The sequence below is a fragment of the Mytilus galloprovincialis genome, chromosome 6 (assembly GCF_965363235.1).
Source record: "Mytilus galloprovincialis chromosome 6, xbMytGall1.hap1.1, whole genome shotgun sequence".
NCBI lineage: Eukaryota > Metazoa > Mollusca > Bivalvia > Mytilida > Mytilidae > Mytilus > Mytilus galloprovincialis.
In genome coordinates this window covers 8,919,989-8,941,227 of record NC_134843.1, presented here as the reverse complement: position 1 = coordinate 8,941,227, position 21,239 = coordinate 8,919,989, and the positions used below count along the sequence as shown (strand labels likewise).

General features: G+C 31.1%; 2 protein-coding genes across 4 annotated transcripts in view; one reads left to right on the top strand and one right to left on the bottom strand.

The window, feature by feature from the left end:
* Positions 1-1,901: 1,901 nt before the first annotated feature.
* LOC143078869 (N-acetylglucosamine-1-phosphodiester alpha-N-acetylglucosaminidase-like) lies at positions 1,902-18,147 on the bottom strand. Of its 2 annotated transcripts, XM_076253889.1 has the most exons (12): positions 17,992-18,145; positions 16,605-16,789; positions 14,742-15,166; positions 13,429-13,522; positions 11,264-11,397; positions 10,333-10,441; positions 8,446-8,574; positions 7,210-7,412; positions 5,398-5,580; positions 3,782-3,904; positions 3,040-3,109; positions 1,903-2,398 (listed from the first exon to the last, which is right to left on the bottom strand). In XM_076253889.1, the coding sequence occupies exons 3-12, from the start codon at positions 15,013-15,015 to the stop codon at positions 2,134-2,136; spliced, it is 1,584 nt and encodes a 527-aa protein (XP_076110004.1). In that variant the 5' UTR covers positions 15,016-15,166; positions 16,605-16,789; positions 17,992-18,145; the 3' UTR covers positions 1,903-2,133. The 2 variants fall into 2 exon arrangements, with proteins under 2 accessions (XP_076110003.1, XP_076110004.1); XM_076253888.1 differs by lacking the exon at positions 16,605-16,789 and having other exon boundaries at positions 1,902-2,398; positions 17,992-18,147.
* Positions 18,148-18,189: 42 nt separating this feature from the next.
* The window catches only part of LOC143078867 (DDB1- and CUL4-associated factor 11-like), a 38,069-nt gene continuing 35,019 nt past the window's right edge, over positions 18,190-21,239 (top strand). For both annotated transcript variants that reach the window (XM_076253887.1, XM_076253886.1), the window contains exon 1: positions 18,190-18,751. In XM_076253887.1, coding sequence (XP_076110002.1) covers positions 18,483-18,751 — 269 coding nt within the window. In that variant the 5' untranslated portion in view covers positions 18,190-18,482. The remainder of the gene's footprint in view (positions 18,752-21,239) is intronic.

Here is a 21,239-nt window from a genome sequence, read left to right as displayed (position 1 = left end):
ACACAATGCTAGAATTACAGGAATAACTATGTTATACAATTACTAAAAATTGCCAAGAGGTTTTTTCAAATAATTTCAAATAAATCCACACTAAAAAGACATTTATTTAGCCTTCAGGCAAAGTGAAGAAGAAAATAGTTCACTAACCAAAGTGTAAAAAGACATTTTATGCTATTCTTCTTTGATTTGAATGAGGTATTTTTTTTCATAACATTACAAGGCACAAAAACCTATATTGAAAAAAAATCTTTCTATGCGTTCTAAAATCATATTGTAAAACTTTATACACCTCATACTATCTGACACATAATACAATAGTTGTCCCAAAATACTTGAATGCATTAATCAAAAATAGTACATGTACATAACCCTGAGTATCATCAAAATACCAAATTCATAAACTAAACAACTGTAACACAATATTTTGTTAGTACACATTACACCCAACCCCCATCCAATTATTTATTTAACTATAAATACATGGTTTCAACACTGAAACTAAACAATGTACACATATAATCCTATACTTTTGTTTGTTAGAATCAGGCAATACAAGAAACATGAATTTTTATTTGTATAAACATGTTTTGTCATTGGCATGTGGCTAGAAGGAATAAGAGCAAGGACTGGTAAAATTGGAATGTATGTACAAATGTATAACTTGCATGTAAAAGTAGTTGAAAAGTTAAAATAGTTTCACTTAATATCAAGATTTTTCAAAAACCTTTCATTTAAAATAAGAAGAGATGGAATGATTGCCAATGAGAAAACTCTCAACAAGAGACCAAATGAGGTAGAAGTTTACAACTACAGGTCACCTATAAATATTCTAAAAATATTTTATTGCTACAACTATTTCTGTTTTATTGATATGATTTTTTTTCGTATTTGCTGCACAAATCATTCAAGTAGGTGTTGCATGTATAAAACAATTAAAAAATAAGATTTTACCTATTTTTGCCTCCCTGATATTTTACCCATCAATTTTTAAGTTAAACCAATTTATATAAAACTAAAAGAAACCAATTTCAGTCAACTGGGCAGTACTCGAGTACAATTTTATTACCTTTTTTGCTTTTAAAAATCTTCTCTCTTAGTTCCCTTTAAAATATCCCCTCCCTAACAATTGTCAATATCTATTAACAATGTAAGTACAATCTAGTGTCTTATAACTAAATCTAGTATGTTATGAATGCCTCCACCAAAATCAGCCATATGGACTTATTTCAAAAAATTGTTGAATGGAACTACTGTAAAAATGGGCTCCATGTGACAAGCAGTTCACATATTGTGGTGGTACAACAAATATGTCTGATCAAATGAGGCTTAAACAACCGACTGAGAGCCCCTGCAGAATCTCCAGAAAACAATCTTCACCTCACAGAATCATAAATTTGCTGAGGAAATCAATTTTCTTTTTAATGAAAATCCATTCCAATGATAGTACCGGTATTTTAAAAATGGCATAAAATGAAATTACTGAACTTTTAGGGGTGAGTCAATACATTTTTACATTTAGATGCAAATTTAATCTTATCTATAATTTTCAGTTATGTCCCCTTATGTGTGATTCTACTGAGCATTCTATACAATGTACATCTCTAGATACCAATATCTTTGACTTCTTTTTTTTTTAATAATGATGTAATTGACATTTGAATATATTACTTTTATACACCATATGAAGAACACACATGGCTTATAGCACCTCTAAAAAAATAAGTTATTTGCCATGAATGATGCTTGAAAGTATTGTCTTTTTGATGTATATGATGATGTCCAATGTAAAAGTCATGACAATATAATCTGAATAATCTTTGGCATTTTAAGGACACTGATAAAAATGTTGAACAAACCTTGAGCTAAAATATTTTGTATAACTACATACATATCTGATCTAGTAATTGGTAGAATTAACAGCTTAAATGAATGATTAACATGTACAAAATTACTGATTCAATTCTTGATTTCACTTTCTATCTAGTTCAGATAAATATGTCATTTGTAAATAATATTTTTTTTTCATCATAGAATAATTTCATTATATAAAATTGGAATTAACATTTTGGAATCACAATGTACTTATTTTGACGTTAAACATTGTTGTTTAATAGCTGCTTCATAGTTTTTCTGTTAATCTGAATTGAGATTAACTCCAACTCCAACCCCAGTCTGTTTAGCTTCCTTGGAAAATGTTGTAGTCACCATAGGATAATCACTAAATGAAGACATCTCATTTTCAGACTTATGTACAAAACTATACTTAGTTCTTTCTCTCTTCTTCTTCCCATGTTTCACTTTTTTCTTTGTTGTGAATAATTTACACACTAAAACTATATTGACAATAACACTAACTGCTGCAAATGTGCTGATACAAATCAGACTAATTGTTATTGTCCTAAAAAAGAAAAAAAAAAGGATATTAACAGGAATAAACAAAAATATTGGACATTTCAAATTTTCAACCTACCACACTCTTACCATCATCACATGACTTGTTGGAAAAAATTAATTTTCCTTGTTTCTTAGGACAATCTTTAAGTATATTTTGGATTCAAAAAGTATGACACCGAACTAGGTATAACTTTATATTGATGAGACTATTTTAACTATCTCAAATTGAGCCTCTCTAAAAAAAGTGTTGTTTCTTGGCTATGATTGATGTGTTCACATTTTTGGAAATGATGGTGGAAATTTAGATAAATACAGTGTTTTCATGAAAAACCCTAATAATATAACGTAGCTTTTACTACACAACAGAAAATTCTTCAGTAGATCAATTATAACTTTTGATCTAATGCATAATTCCATACATTAGGTGCAGATTTGAGATAAATTTCAAAAACTTCATTTTCTTGTGCACAAAACAAGCCTTATTTCACTTCCTACAGACGGGAAGTCGATAATTAAGTATGTAAGCAAATTGCAAATTAGCAGGTTCCCCTGTATTAATACATTTAATTAAGATAAACATGACATCTTGTACCCATTTCTATTCTTAAAACCATTTTACTGTGACGAAAAACTAAATACATATACCTAAACTCTTCTGATTTATCAGAAACTAAATGCTGCCTTTGAATCTGTTGTTTTGCATAGCATTTTCCAGCTGAAAATATAAAAGTTCATTTCCAGGATGAACTTGTATTGTAAATACTTTTGCTGTGGAAATGTTCATACACTTAATAAGAGAGCAATAAACAGAAAGCATATGCATGATATTATGAGTTCTTGTGAAATCAGTTAAAGTTGCTAGTTCTTTTAAAAAATAACCATAATTCGCAGTTTAAAGATTCATTTCTCTTGAAAATCAGCATTGTAACCTACTTATCCTTTTTTTTCAAAGTTTTGAACTCTCCTTTTCATATCTTAAATTCACAAAAGTAAAAACACATTTGAAAATTGAACTACATGTATTAACAAACCAGAAACTGACTAATTAGAAGAAACTTGGATAACACATGAAATATTTGCTGCTTATATGTTTCAAAATTGTGTAAGGTGGTAGCAAACATCTTGACTAAAATTAATATGGCTCGCTTAATTTTCATATTTACTTTGACCATTTGACCAAAAATATAAAAATTTAAAAAAAATTGATCCACAAATTTAATTGGATATATAGCAGTTTGATGAACACTTATTTTGATCATTGAGAGCTTTATATTTCCATAAGAAGAGAACTTGATTAAAACGTTCAGCTGATTTTTACACAGTTATCTCCCTGTAGTGTTATATAACACCTTAAAATAAATTTTATATCTTTTTTCCCTAGTATTACCTTGCATATAATGCTGATCAAGATCTGTAAAATTACAACTTCCTGTTAGTGGGTGGCATGGACATCCATCTGTACATAAGCATACACTGGAACAATGGTTACCATAGAAACCTACTGGACATTCTGTAAATACAAGATATAAGAATGATTTTAAAATTACAATTTCAAAGCATTAATTGCATAATGTACTGTGGATTCAGTATTATTCGTTAGATACCAATTTTTGTGGAATTCATGGGTACAGGTAAATCCTGCAATAGTTTTTGTGGAATTCATGGATACAGGTAAATCCTGCAATAGTTTTTGTGGAATTCATGAGTACAGGTAAATCCTGCAATAGTTTTTGTGGAATTCATGGGTACAGGTAAATCCTGCAATTAAATGTTCAATGAATGACAAATTTTCTATAGGCATGTATGCAGACCTCGGCAAAACCCCGAAATGAGATATCCACAAACATACAAGTTTTCCGTAATCCGTGTATTTGGTACCAACAAAAATAAATGAATCCACAGTATCTGGAAATATTCATGTGTGTCTAACTTTGGCTATGTTTGTAATACTCATTTTATGGTGTAATTAACACTAAACAAACATGTCGCAGGAACAATGGGACACCAAATATAAAGCCAAACTGGGTGAAGATATAAAAGTCACCCAACTACAAAGACTAAAAAAGTGGTATAATTGTTGGCCATTTTCTGCATAGAATGGGTCATCCAATTAATTATACTTTACTATAAGTATCTGTAATATAAATATGTAAACCAAGTGTACAATGCGTTCCAATAAATATGAACAATATGCATAACTGAATAATTCACATGCAACAGAGCTTAAATCTGACATTTACTGATATACCAAAATGCAGCCTCCAAGCCATAATAAATTTGAATTACTAAAATATCTTTGCTTTAATTAAAAAATCTAAACATGACCAAAAGAATAAATAAATTTACAAGTACCTGTAGCGACGACCTCATCATCTGCCCTTCCTGATATATATTGACCAGTGATAACTCACAAAGTGCTTATCAGTATATATATATGGTTAGTATTGCCACGCTTTGAGTCCATGCATAGCTCATGCCATTTGAATATAAATATAGTATCGCATTCACTTTCTTTAGTACTAATTCAAATACTTGTGATGTGATTTAAATATTCAGTACGTATAGCCAAACATAGCGTACAAAGTAAATTGTCTGTTTTTAATATATGCAGCGCAAAACTATTTGTCGTCAAAAGTCAAGTGAAACATGAATATGAAATATGAATATGATATGAATGTGAAACATATAACACTGAAAACACATATAACATAAAATGATAAATAATTGGAGCAAAATATATTGAATACATTTATCCTGTGGCAGTTGAATTGTTTTATATTTGCTGTATCAATTTGGCTCATTGTTGAAAGTTGTCCAGTGACCTACTGTTGCATACCTTCTACATCATTCAGTCCTGGTGGAGATTTGTCTAATTAGCAATCATGACACATCTTCTGATTTTCCCATGTTTGACAATAAGCACTCATCAATCAAACAATTATGGAATAAAATATATATTAATGCTTGCATTATATCAAATGCAAATAGTTTTTATGTTCTTACCATTTTCACATAATTGACCAGTGAATCCTGGTTGACAATCACAATGTCCATTAACAGCATCACAGGTACCATTAGAACCATGTGAACAGGAACACTGCTGAACACAATTCTTCCCATAATACCCTTGTGAACAGGAAGTATTGCAGTTATCTCCCTTCCATCCAGCCTCACAAGTACACCCATCTACAATTCAAATGGATGTTATAGTATTAAAAGTCATTAGACATGTGAAACATAATCATGCACACATTTTTCATTGATCATTTCAATGGTTCACACTTGATGACACTTAGGTAATGTTTTGGAATATTTTTTGTCAGATGTTTGGACTCATTGGTTTTTGTTCAGCCTGCAACTTCTGTCGCAGAAAGTTCGACATAGAATAGTGTTCCGGAGGTGGTGGCGGCGTTAGCTAACCTCTTAAAAGCTTAAATATTTCAGAATGAAGAAGACCTGGATCCTTCATACTTTTTATATAGATGTCTTATGTTATGTATTTTCAGTCAGTCATATGTCCATTGTCCATCCGTCTTTATTCTTCATACATTATGACTTTAGCAACCTTTTATTCTCTTTTCTCTTTTTTTTGCTCCATTTATCTTTATTTTTCATACATTATGACTTTAGCAACCTTTTATTCTCTATTCTCTTTTTTTTTGCTCCATTTATCTTTATTCCTTTTACAATTAGACTTTAGCATCCTTTTATTAATTATTATTCTTGGTCCTTTTTTCATTATCCTTAACTTTTTGACCCAGTATTCTCTATTCAAGTCTCCAGACCTTTTTTTATTGCTTTGATCCACATGCTTATAAACTTTCCTTTGATCTTGCTGACAGATAATTTCCTTTCTCAGCGGAGTAGAGGGATATGAAAAATTATCGCTAGAAACTAAGGAGCACATGGCATTGTCAATGAATAACTAATCGAAAATATATCTAATAATGGTTACAAAGTAACTTAAAAGTACTCACTTAACAGATACTATCGATAGTAGAGAATTTCTAAATGTTGAAGGATATGAACTTCGCATATAATTATGCATTTTTAGAAGTAAAATCTGTACCAACATCGTCATAGGTAAAATATTGATAAACAAATTATCATTGGTCATCTCAACTCGACTGCTATTCTACCTTTCACCGTACCCACTCAAGCAAAAAAATCAATCTCAATGAGATAACCAACAATAATCTATTGATGTCTCCTTTTGTTGAAGGGGAGACAAAATTACTACCTGTAGCTACTGATTAAAAAAAGATTTTCTATGAAATATGAAACAATTTGTCAACAATCTTTATGAATAGAATATCATGTAGTACTATTACTATTGATTATATAAACTGGTTATCCTTAGCCAATCAATGGTGACTGGTGACCACACAGCCTAAGTAAAATAATTATAGTATAACTAATCGCCGTATTTGAATATCAAAAATAAGAGAACGCGTGACCGAACGACGCATGGATTAAACGAGTGCGCAGCACGAGTTTAATCCATAGCGGCGTTCGGTCACAAGTTGTCTTATTTTTGATATTCAAATACGGCGATTAGTTATTCTTTTTATTACATTGGCAAATGGCTTTTTTTTATGAAATTAATGTAGAAAATGTAAGGAACTATATCTTTTTCCTACGCATTGACTATTTGTTTTGAGCCGACGTTATCGACGTCTTGACAATGCCTATTGTTGTATGACGTCAAAGAGTGAAATAACCACGTTTATTTCACATGTGAAATTATCGGTTTTTATCTAACTGGGAAATCAATGTAATTCATTGCAACCAATGTAATAATAACTAATACTTTACCCTCTGTACATGTGCCATGTTGTGAACAATCATTCTGACACTTGAGATGATCACAAGCTGATCCTGCCCAGTTGGTATTACACAGACACTTTCCATCTTTACAGGTCCCATGACCAGAACAATCTAAGGGAGAGCACTCTCCTTCATGAACACATAAAATGGTAGATACCTTTCTGGCACAGTTGAATTTCTCGTCATCTAAGCTTAAATTAACATAATAATCATTTCTATTTAACATGTGTTAAAAAAACAAAAAAAAAAACAAAATCTCTAAATTAATATTCAAGTAAAGAATTTGAAATTTATGTTACTATAAACTGATAATAAAGAACAATAACTATTGAAAAATAATCATTTTGGAAAAAAAATTTCCGGTAAATTATCTAACCTTCAGAATCAAATTGTCTTAACCCATTATCAACTTGTTACGGAAAATAAATTATTTAGTTATATTTTCTTTGAAAGAATATCAAAGATCTGTTATCTGCCTTATCTGTTTGCAAGAAAAAGTTATAAAGGGAACAAAAATTTATTTATTATATTCCAATAATATAATTTAACTGCAATGCAAAAAAAACGGTAAACAATGATAAAGACGACGTCTTTTTTTTAATTAAATCTGCTGACATTACTTTCTTAGATCTAACAATGTAACATCTATAACTAATTTCACTTTGTCTAATCATGTAGAAAATCAGCATTAGACTGTCTTGGAAAAGAAAATAGGACAGACAGACAAATGGAAAAAAACAGATGGAAAGAAGGACAGTGGGTAAAGAGTAAGACTTAATGTCCCGGTTGACTTATATCTGTACTGTAGGAAAGGTAATGGATAAGGTATTTCTTAAACACATTGAAAATTACATATAAAAGTACTCATTATTATATGCATTTGTTAAGGGCCTACTAAAGGACGCCCCAGGGTGCATTGAAGACTCATTGATGGCCTTCGGCTGTTATCTGCTCTATGGTCGGGTTGTTGTCTCTTTGACACATTCCCGATTTCCATTCTCAATTTTATACCAGTCAGGGTTTCTTTTCAAAAGGTCATTCTACTATTTACTAACTCTAGGAAATGTACCATAGGATTTGTCATAGCCTAGATGAAAGGATATTTCCCATTATAATATTTTGTAGCACCAAAAGCCTTTGTTAGAGGCTGGTATGTAGGCCTTTAAACTTTCCATACAAAAAAGGAAGTTACAACTTCAAAACCCAAATGAAACCTTTATTTACCATCTATCAGTCGGGTAGTTAACTAAAGTATCATTTACTACATAAGTAGCAGAACCACCACCATCCAGATTTATTGCATTAACAAATCCATACTCCAGCAATACATCAGCCATTTCATACAAACTCATCCTGAAAAAATAACATATTGGTTCATTTTTTTTATTGGCAGAAACTTACAAGGATGTTTTCATTGAAAACACTTGAGAAATTATAATTAATACATTGTACTAACAAAAAAAATTGCATAAAGAAGTAAACAAACAGACCCTAATCACTGTCTACACTGATTCAATTAAAACAAAAATATGTTGGCACATATGAAAATGTGACATTGCAGGTATTATCTACCAAGTTATCCAACGTTTTCTTCCAATGCATTTGCTCTTTAAGCTCATATACCTTTTGTTGGCCTTGGCTTGCCCAGCTTGGGATAAATTTGCCTACATGAAATAATTCAGATTCAACTACAGATGCAAAATGTATCCTTTAATTTGAATAGTGTAAATTACCAAGTGTCCATATTATCTTCAAACGCAAGTTTGAAAAAACAATTGCTTCTTTTCCCTTTATTTAGTTGATATGTTGTAAATTTGACACTATATTGGAAGCATAATAAAACATTTGAATCAATGTCAGGTTTTTAAGATTTGCTAAGTACCTTTGAGGTAGATAGAAAAGAAGAGCCTGGTGTCCTTATATAACAGAAATTAAAGAATATTCATGGCACATTAAACTTCAAAGGATTGCAGATATTATTTATTTCACATGTTGAATAAAGAGCTGCGCTATAAGAGCATAGAATGCCTGTTGCCATTTTAGCTTGTCTTTATGCTTTAAATGATTTTTTTGGTACATTTTAAATTAGGCTTTTTTAAGTATAAAAATTCATAACTGAAAAACGTAGAATCTGAAATTTATAAAAATTAAAACGAAGCTTAAGTCAAAAGATAAAACATTTCACCAAAGTTTCATAAAATTTTGTGAAAGTGTTTATGAGTGATTGTCCGAAAACTGGAAAATCACCCCTTTTTTAAGCATAAAAATTCATAACACGGAAACGTAAAATTTGAAATTTATAAAAATCAAAAAGAGGGCATACGTCAATAGATATAAACAATTCACCAAAGTTTCATTTAAGTTAATGGAAGCAATTTTGATTTATTGTCTGAAAACTGGAAAACCCCATTTTTTTAAGGATAAAATTAACAACATGGAAACGTAAATTCTGAAATTTATAAAAATCGAAATGGAGCATATGTCAATAGATATAAACAATTCTACAAAGTTTCATAAAAGTTTGAGGAAGCAGTTTTATGCCCCACCTACGATAGTAGAGGGGCATTATGTTTTCTGGTCTGTGCGTCCGTTCGTTTGTCCGTCTGTTCGGCTGTCTGTCCGTCCGTCTGTCCCGCTTCAGGTTTAAGTTTTTGGTCAAGGTAGTTTTTGATAAAGTTGAAGTCCAATCAACTTGAAACTTAGTACATATGTTCCCTATGATATGAGCTATCTAAATTAAAAGCCAAATTATAGTTTTGACCACAATTTCACGGTCAATTAAACACATAAAATGATAGTGCAAGTTTCAGGTTAAAGTTTTTGGTTAAAGTTATTGGTCCAGGTAGTTTTTGATGAAGTTGAAGTCCAATCACCTTGAAACTTAGTATACATGTTCCCTATGATATGATCTTTCTAATAATACTAACAAACCTTATGTTTAAATGGCATTTTTTGCAGAAAGTTTTGAACTATAACAGTAAACAAATATTCTCAATTGGACAAAAATTAAGAGAACAGTTCTATTTCTTCTCTTCCATATTGTTGGAAAATAAATTTTCCAGAAAACATTGGACAGACATCAAATAAAGCCATCAAATGTAAGTCAATTACCCGTTATGATCAGTTTTACCATCCACCTGCATTATTAATACCCGTCCATCTTTGTCACTACCAACAACAGACCTGGCTGACATAACGTTGGCAAACCTTTCTAGAGTACCTGTTGAGAAACAAAAACTAGGATCAGAATTATTAATACCCGTCCATCTTTATCACTACGAACAACAGACCTGGCTGACATAACGTTGGCAAACCTTTCTAGAGTACCTGTAGAGAAACAATAACTAGGATCAGAATTATTAATACACGTCCATCTTTATCACTACCAACAACAGACCTGGCTGACATAACGTTGGCAAACCTTTCTAGAGTACCTGTTGAGAAACAAAAACTAGGATCAGAATTATTAATACCCATCCATCTTTATCACTACGAACAACAGACCTGGCTGACATAACGTTGGCAAACCTTTCTAGAGTACCTGTCGAGAAACAAAAACTAGGATCAGAATTATTAATACCCGTCCATCTTTATCACTACCAACAACAGACCTGGCTGACATAGCGTTGGCAAACCTTTCTAGAGTACCTGTTGAGAAACAAAAACTAGGATCAGAATTATTTATATCATTATTTATAACATTTGTGGGAGAGTGTGTGGAAACAAAACAATTTGTATTTTTCAAGTTATAAAGTGGCATTACTCTTGAAACATAGATGACTAACTGCAAAATTTTTAACTCTGTCTGCAATGTTTGATTCTTAGCATTGTGTACGAGTCTCATAAAATTTGCATGAGATTAATTATAAGTAAGAATGCACAAATGATAATGGGACAGACAGACAGACAGACGTAAGGAAGACTGTCAAAGGTAACACTTAATGCCCCCATTGTTTACAGTAATGGGGCATAAAAATATCTTTAATTATATTATTTTTAAATATGATGTAGATGTAGTGTGAGAGTAATCATAAAATCATACCTGTTTCTTGAGTATCCTGACATTCAATCTTTATACTTTCAGTTATATACTTTTTTCCATCCCTCACAAGCCAGATCACACCTCCTACTAACTGCTGAAATTGTTCAGCAACCAAATCTATTTCAGATAAATAACTGCAAAAACAAAAATATGACTATTAGGTTTTTATAATGCCTTTCTTTGCCTTTTTTGTTTACTGGATTGACCTTCCACCCTCAAAGCACAATTCCATAAGTGATTACACATAACAAAATGCAAAGGATAACATATTGACATTCTTAAGAAACAAAATTATATTCTTTTTTCTCCTGGTTTTTAAGTAAGTAAACTGACAAATTCATTCCCCCTTTTCCCATATATATATGAATGGCACTTTTAATGATATTTCATCTATAATTTTAAATATTACACCTTAAGGTCCATCTTCAAACAGTACATTAGTAACATTACCCTCATATAAACATTAACTGAAATACCTCTTGCAGGAATGATAAAAAACAAGTCTAGGTTAAAGATTTTTAAACATTCAGTATCTCCAGAAAGGTTTCCTTACTGAGCATCATCATATTGCTAATTTGTTAATTGATGGAAATATACATTTAAGGTTTTAAATCAAACTGGTTCAAAACTATTTATCTATATCATCACAGCAAAAGATCTCTTTATCAAAACCCCTCTTCATAGTATTCATCCCCTGTTTCCTTCATATCCACTTCATTCCAATGAGTTTGGCTTTTCCATCCTTCCTGATCAAAGAATGGTAATTTTTCATTTCGGGGTTTTCTATAGCAGACTATACGGTATCGGTTTTTCTCATTGTTGAAGGCCGTACAGTTGCCTATCATTACCCACTTCATCTGATTTTTGGTGGATAGTTGTCTCATTGGTTTATATGGTTTATTCCTTGAATGCCAACATCCTTCGATCTACCGGCAATTTACCTGTAAAATTATGTTGGCGTTGGAGGAATAGGTGTAAGTAGTTATCACAACAAAAGTGCATGCTTATCAAAACAATGATACTAATTAAACATATAGGTAAATTTAAAATTATTTTTTGCTTTTACTGCTTGAACAAATATGGATTCTCTTAAAATGAAACTTAAAAAAGTGTTGCATCACAAAAGCCAACATGTGCATATTGTCAGGAACTCAAATTTGCACAAATTCTTTTTAGACTCCTTGAACAGTTGTTTCTTTGCAATATTTCTATAGTTGTGTGTGCTGTACATGTAATATCCTCCCATATCACTTGATGGAAACTTGGATAATATTACAACTTTTTTTTATTGTAAGTTCATATTAACTTATAAATTGATTAAAGATGATATGGAATTAAATACATCTCTTATCCCTTTTTAAGTTTGAAATATTTAACTAAAATATCTTTAACATAACACATATGTCTTATGTTAATAAACATTTCCATTCCAATTTTCTTTTTAAAGTAATAAAATGTTTTAATTTTCTTTTATTATTTCTTTGAAATTCTACATTAGACTCTATGGACGTTCATGTCTTATATAAATAAACATCTTAATTCCGAAAGTATTTTTTTTAATAAAAAGTAATAAAATGTTTTAAAATCCTTATTTCTTTCAAATTCATTATAATTCTAACCCTCAAATCTACTGTTTTTCTATTAAAAAAGTGATAAAATGTTGCAACTTTATCAAATTCACTAATTATTTTTAATAGTTTAATACTTATAAAAACACCTATTGTTATTATAAATACAACTATTGAATATTTTGGTTGGCATTCAAGGAATAGGTAAAATATAAAATGTTGGCATTCGAGGAAGACACCATTTATATCATACCACATCTCCTTATTTCTATATATAAGTTCATAAAATTCCACTCAAACTTATTTCAGAAATTTGTATTTTCAAGCAGTTGCTAATTAAGATTTTAATTCCATAGTTTCTCCAACTTTCACATTTCAGTCATTTTTTACTTCTACATCTCCATAACTTATATTCCCTATGTCTGAATTGACCAATTCAGGACCATTTCTATGCATCTATTTTTTAACCTTTTGATAGGTTGCAGTCTCATTGACATTTGTCTTGATTATCTATAACTTTTTGAATAAACATAACCTGTTACTTAAAAAATGTTAAAACCCATTATTTCTGATAAAATTTCATATACTGTGCATTACCCAAAAAATAAATGTCCATCCTTTGTTATACCAAAATGTGCATTTTGTACTCCATCTGAATCCAATACAACTTTCCCATCACTAATTACATTTCCTGAAAATTTACAAATAAAGTGTCAATATCTTTTATACAGGTTCCTCAATTATGGTGTAAGTAAATTGAAAACAAACAAACCAATGGTTATATGATTATTTTACAAAGAAAACAAAATGATTAAAAATAAAAGGTACAGTTGGGCCAAAACATGTATTGTCATACTTGAGGAAAAGGTAAAACCACATCAGGTCAACATTTCATATTTAACTAGAGGCTCTATAGAGCCTGTGTCAGTTACCTTGGTCTATGTGTATATTCAACAAAGGACATTGCAGATGAGAATATAATTCATGACAAAAATAATTGTGTTTTTGATTTTGTATTGATTATCATTTAGTCTGTTTAGTTTTTATCTATTTTCATGACTTTTTGCTCTAAACACAAAACAAGAAAATACAAAAAATGGTAAAAATCATGATCAAAGGGCAATAACTCTAATTAGTAGTTGGCTGACAATTTCGACCATGTGGACTAACTTGTAGAATTGTCTTGCTGATCATTTTTGCATTTGAATGCTACTCTGTATCTAATATAGTCTTCAAGAAAATAGGCAAAAATGAAATAAAATGGTAAAATAAGTCATTTAAGGGCAATAACTCCTATAAGAAGATGTCTGACAGATTTTCTATATTCAGAAATGGTTTTCAAATCATAGATAAAACTTGCATTTTACCCTTATGTGTTATTTTTAGCCATGGCAACCATGTTTGTTGGCAGGCGGGGTCATTGGACCCATTTTTGTTGTTGTTCCCTATTGATATTTTTACTTTTTTGGTAAGTGATGTTCCTTTTCATGGTGTGTATATTTCCCAAATGGATATGTTATTATTGTGTCATGGATTTCAATGAAAAGATAATAGATTTGAGAATGGAAACAGGGAATTAGAAAAAGAAAAAAGAACCCAACCAAAGTCAAAGAGCAGTAAACAGTCCAAGGCCACCAACAGGTCTTCAAAGCAGCGAGAAAATACAGCACCCAGAGATTGGCCTCAGCTATGTATAAAAGTAAATTATCAAATCAGGGATTTTGATACCGAAAAATTACTTAAAACTTTTACAAAACCTTTGATTTCTATAATCATGATAATTAATTTATCATACATTATTGTGAATTCTTAAAGTTATATGATAGGAAATTCTCACAGTTTACAAATTTAAGAGAATCTGAAAAAGCTTTCAGAGAATACAAAAACTGATTCAAATATAAAACTGTTACCTAGACATGATCCATTATGTGTATTAAAGAATCCAGCATTGATTGCCATTAAACAGTTCTTTTGTTCGGCTGATTTTGGTGTTGTAGACCTGATCTGGTCATCACATCCTCCTTTGTATCCCGGTTCTAATACAGATATAGACCTCACTGGGTTGTTAACAACAGTAAAATGTATCTGTGCATCACGTTTAATAAACTGCCCTACAGCTTTTATTGCATGGCGAGTTTCAGCTATAGGGTGAATGATATCAGAACTGCCATACCCATGTGCCATATGTTTGGACTTTGTCACATTGCCAAATAAAATATGCTGACAGTCTCGTGTATGTCGATGGCCGTGGTATTTTAAGAGATGGCTAGTAAAATAACTCTGTATTAAATTGTCATGTTCATCCACTGACTGACACTGTATTTGGAAAAATATACTGAAAAATAAAAAAAAAGTAATATCTCAAGCTAATACAAATATTGTTTTAGAGTAGTTTCTAGTATGAAATGTTGTAACAAGTGTATGCCAAGACCTGTAACCTTTAATTAAGCTGCTGGCGACTGTCAGAGGCTCTAAGCCAATAAATTTGGAGATAAAAACAAAGAAGAAGTATGTGTCTGAGGACAGGAATGTCCAATCTTAAACTTGCTATTCAGACAGAAGAACAGACTGAACAAGGGAGGGTCATTCAAGGGTAACACTTTAATGCCAGCTTCTTCTTGTGGTTAGGAAAAAATTGTGTAGCTTGTGAAAAATAGCATGACTAGTGGACTTTGAATTACACTTGCACTACTGTAAACCAACTTATTTTCACTATTTTGGCGAATAGAAATATAACACGAATATAAATCGTTGCAAATATGTAAAACATGTTTTTTTCCTTTTTTAACTACATCAATCAAATTTTAAAATCATGAAATGGACTGATAAATTAAGGGCAATTTGCGAAATAATGTACCCTCGAAAATAAGTTGGTTTACAGTATTACAGCAAACATAGGCTTCACTATCAGCCATTCAGCTTGAAATCATTGTGAGTGTGACGGGATTGCTTCCCTTAGAAAAACTTAGTAGATACTTAGTCAGCCGTAAGCGGTTGAGCTAAGGAAGTACTTCTTTAGCTCAGTCGGTATACGCGCTGCCTTGTAACACAGAGGTACCGGGTTCGAGTCCCGGTGGAGACAAGCAATTTTGTAATGAAATTCGTGCTCTCCGGTTACATTGGCGCCCAACAATAATAACCCACGGTTAGAAGAATGACCTAGCCAGGTTAAAATATAAATATAAAAAAGATGAAGATATCATCATTATAGAGTATAATGACTCTTGAGGTGGGGGAAGTGTGACGGGATTGCTTCCCTTAGAAAAACTTAGTAGATACTTAGTCAGCCGTAAGCGGTTGAGCTAAGGAAGTACTTCTTTAGCTCAGTCGGTATACGCGCTGCCTTGTAACACAGAGGTACCGGGTTCGAGTCCCGGTGGAGACAAGCAATTTTGTAATGAAATTTGTGCTCTCCGGTTACATTGTGAGAAACAAAGGATAGAAATGGCCACAAATCTGAAATTTTGAGGAAATGTCTAAAATTTCTTTCTCATCTCTATAAATAGGACATGAAGCTATTTTTTTTTATTACATATATCTGATTTGAATAAGTGAAAAATAACTTGAGCACAAATTTTCATTGAAAAAGTCACAGCATGATCAAAACTGTAAGTGTGCCCAATTAAAGCTGTAGTCATCTATTCAAAAGTTTAAAAAGATGGATTTATGATTTGGTTGACAGAAATAGTAATTTGTTAAGAGATGACTTATTACATTTTTATGTTTATTTGTTTTAGTCACAAATAGTAATTTGTTAAGAGATGACTTATTACATTTTTATGTTTATTTGTTTTAGTCACTATAATGTTGTCCTTTCCTCCAATATGACTATTACATATCTGCATCTGCAATTTTTGGTAATGTCCATTTGACATGCCTCTATACAGGATTATCACAGTTGTTATCCATTCATTAATCATCAAACTTTTACTTGCTGTAAGCAGCAATACTGGTTCCACTAAATGAGAAGGAAATTCTTATTGTTTTGAAGTATAAAGAATATTGAAATTTTTGCAGATCTTTTAATCATATTAAAGTCACTACGATTAACGACCCTGTTCAAGACTGTAGTATGATTCTAGCATGCTCATGCAAACCTAATCTAACATCATCTTCTTCATACCAACTGACTATGTTCATACTATGACCATTTCGAGTTTTAGTCATTCTCATTGTCACATAAAATATATAAAAGATCTCCAGGTTTTGTTTGAAATATCATTTACAATTTAACCAGGGAAACACAAGACCATGTACATGTAGTAATGCTTATACAATCATTAACACCAATACAAAATCTTAATGACCAGGCCATGATATTGTTATTGAGAGAGCGAAAAAAGAAGAAATTTAAGAGCGCATAGGACATAGTCCTTGGAAATCAACAGAAAGGAGACTCCAGTTTGGTTAGGATTAATAATCCTTCTTTAATTTTTTTAGAATGCCACCAGAGATGTTTGATGAATATGATGATGGTACATGTATGAACATAGAATGATCTTGGTAAGAGTGATTTATTATGACACTAGAAACCATGGGTTCTTATGTTGTACTGTAACACTGCTGTTACACCACTGTCCCAGGTTAGAGGGAGGTTTGGGATCCCGCTAACATGTTTAACCCGCCACATTCTCTGTGTATGTGCCTGTCCCAAGTCAGGAGCCTGTAATTCAGTGGTTGCCGTTTGTTTATGTTTTACATATTTGTTTTTCATTCATTTTTTTTAACATAAATTAGGCTGTTAGTTTTCTTGTTTGATTTGTTTTACATTGTTATTTTGGGGGCTTTTATAGCTATGTGGTATGTGTTTTGCTCAATTGTTAAAGATCTTATCATGCTTATTATGGTGGCCTATAGTTGTTAATTTCTGTGTCATTTGGTCTTTTGTGGAGCAGCTGTTGTGGAGAGTTGTCTTATTTACAATCATACCACATCTTCATTTTTTATATTAGCTCGTGTTGCAATCAGATAAATCATGGTCTGGTTGTATTCAAAACACCCATTGGTGTTTAGGTTTTTTTTCATATAGTTTATTTTACTTTGTTGAACTGTGTTAAAAGTGTCAATTTTAAATATAGGAAACTGGATAGGATTTTTTAATCGGGTTTTCGAAAAATTGTTGCAAAAGACAGAAACGACACATTTTGATCCTCATAGTACCTTAAAATAAATAGAAATACATAAATAGGACTACAATAATATCGTTTTTGCATTTCTTAATGCATGTCGTCCACATAGTGTGTTAATAAATATCCTGCATCCACATCAGCGATCACTTCTGTCATCTGCATATCATTTCGGAATGTTCAGGTAACTAGTTCCGAGAGGCGGAAGTAAATGTTTGTTGTGCTTCCGGTTACATTTTATTTCTTTGGTCAACAACTGGAACATTGTCATTGTCTTGGATTTGTTGTGACATAGAATCACCAGGCTGGAATCAATCCAAAATATTATTTTTACTAAAACTTATGCTTTTAATGGCTGCAGCAATTAATCAATTGTCAAAAATTAGCAAGGAAAAATAGATAGTGTTTTTCTTACATAATTTTTTTTATAAATATTGTGTTAGTTTATAGTGAATTATATCCAAGTAAAACTGTTTAATATGGTAACAAAGACTTTTCATAGTGATCTTGAGACAAAATGTGTTGATGGGTTCGAGTAATTCTAGGAGAAGCAGAACTATGAGCACAAGTAGTGAGACTGAAACAGAAGTTTTGGGAGCTCAAGGTGGATCAGATTATCCATCGGCAAGAGCTGCAGAATATCCATCTCCAAGAGGAATAGATTGTCCGCCACCAAGAGGAGCTGGTGGATCAGATTGTCCTGCACCAAGCAGGGGAGCAAACTCTTCAACTAGAACTGGCGTTGAAGAGGATCAGCACGATTTACAAGCAATACTGGCATACCTAATACGCAGGTAGCTACATGTACTAGACATATCTTCAAGATATTTTACCTAGTAAAATATTTATTGTATACATTAATAAAAATCATGATAATGGATTAGTTATTCAATGCTAATATAATTAGCTATTTAATTATGCATTGTCGTAATTAAGTAATGCAGAAACAGCTGTTTTTCTTGTGAGTGTTTTTGTGAGCGGTACAGGTAAATTTTTATCATTAGGAATAATATGAACGAAATAAGATGAGGCAACAAAAAAACATTTACAAAAAGGTAGGTCATTCACATTGCACAGATTTCAGTTACATGTACCATGTAATATCAGTTCTTCCTTGAACTAATACATGTATTAATATGTTCATGTAAATAATATCTTTTGGTTCTAAATTCTACAACTTTTCTATACGTAACATTTTGTAGCTACATGTATGGCACAAAATATTTTGGCAGTCAACAGGACTAATAAGTCATTAAAGCTTATTGCAATGTCAGGTTCAACTTCTAATTCGCTGTAGAATATTTATACATTGTACAGTAGGAAAAGCTTGGAAAGGTGCATGTACATGTACATTAAAAGTTACAATACTGGTACAAAATTTTTATAATACTGGTATACCAGTATTGCGATCACCAACTACAGGAGATCCTAAAATTACATTGTACATCTACTAAATTAACTAAATTAGAAAATCGTGAAATTAAATAGCTGTGAAGTGAACTAGAATGTGGACATTGAACATGCACTTAAATGTATGAGATAAAAAGACAAAAGCAAAAATAAAATGACATTTTGCACAATCAGTGTGCATAAATTTAAAATGTACAAAAAAAAATTGAAGATACATTTTGTGTACATGTATGCATATCTATTGCAATGTTTTGCGAAATTTCAGCATTTTTTGTTATTGATAAACAAATATTGATATATATGTCATCTGCTTTACTTTTAAAGTAAAAAAATGGTAAAAACTTATAAAAAAAATCACAAATTTTGAGAACCAGCTTCTTATTGGAGAACAAATGGAGAATGACATAAAATAAATTATATTTCATGTACATAATACCATATATACAGCCATAAATGATCTGTGTCAACATTTTAAGTAGCCAACCAAAATATTGTAATGCTCGGATTTTAAAATTTAACATATATATACATTGTAAATTATAATTAATTGAAAATATATCAAATAATTGTTGGTGTCAAAATTTATGAAAGTATTTGAACATTGGCTTGTACATTTTGTACATTCTGTATGTAGGACACAGTATCAGTCTCTGTGGCCTTTTTGACGTGTCAGTCATGTCAGTTGTCTAGTCGATATCTTATTTACTGTAAATTCAGAAATTTATTTGTGCATTTTATTTTTGTGATTTTTAAAGAATGAACCAAAATGTGGGACTATTTATTGTGATTTAAGGAAAATCTGCTTACTTGTGTAAATGTACATGTACATGTAGGTACATGTATCAGGTATCTGCTGAATGCAAGATCTAATTATTTCGATACTCACTTTGTCGCAATAATAAAAACATGAAAATTTCCGAATTAACAGTATTTATTTATGTTTCTTTTTTCAATTAATATAGGAGTTTATTTGAACTATATACATGATATACATTTTTGTATATGCAGAATGAGATAGAATTTTATAGATTATTAGTTAAGTTTATAATCATGGCCTACGAACTTCCTTTTATTTTAAATTTTGAATAATTATAAATTAACATGGATAAAGCTTTAATTCTTTTTTCTTTCAACATTTTAACATAAAATTTTGCTAGGAAAATGTTAAAATATTAACATGATCAAATTTTATATTTTAACACTACATTTTTAAAGTCTTTTTTCATGTTATTGAATTCAACATTTACATGTATGCATATTTTAGTCTTTTTGCAATACAATCAACTTGAAGTTATCATTTTGAACAAATTATACTTGGTCAAAAAAATTGTACCATTTAGGCCAATATTAAAAATATCTTTGTTTCCCCTCCCCGACTAAGGTTATCAGGGTATGGGTAGGTAGGAAGGCAAATTATTTTATTTTATTTCTTGATATGATTTTTTCTATATTGAATTTCAACAGGTAAGATAAATCAAGAAAAGTGGGGTATTCCCTGATTTCAGTGTACAATGTACATCCCAATTTTCTGGTGTTAAAAACTGTATACAGGGACTCCTTTTTTTTCCTATTTATTTTATGGTATGAAATCTACAAAAGCGCACATTCTTCATGTGATAACAATGTTTAATGAAAGCAAGTGTTTAATTGAGTTACTCAAAGATTTTATCCCTTAAACAGAAACAGAGGTAAAAGACAAAGCCAATCAAGGTGCACTCAGTGGGTTGAAAGATTTTTCAGATTTTTTATTTTCAAATATCACCCTTGCACACAACACAAATCGTGTGATGTTTGTTTTCCTTGTTTTCGTATCATATAGATGCTTCAATGCAAAAATGCCTTGATTTAAAACGCTTGTTGACTACAGCATCG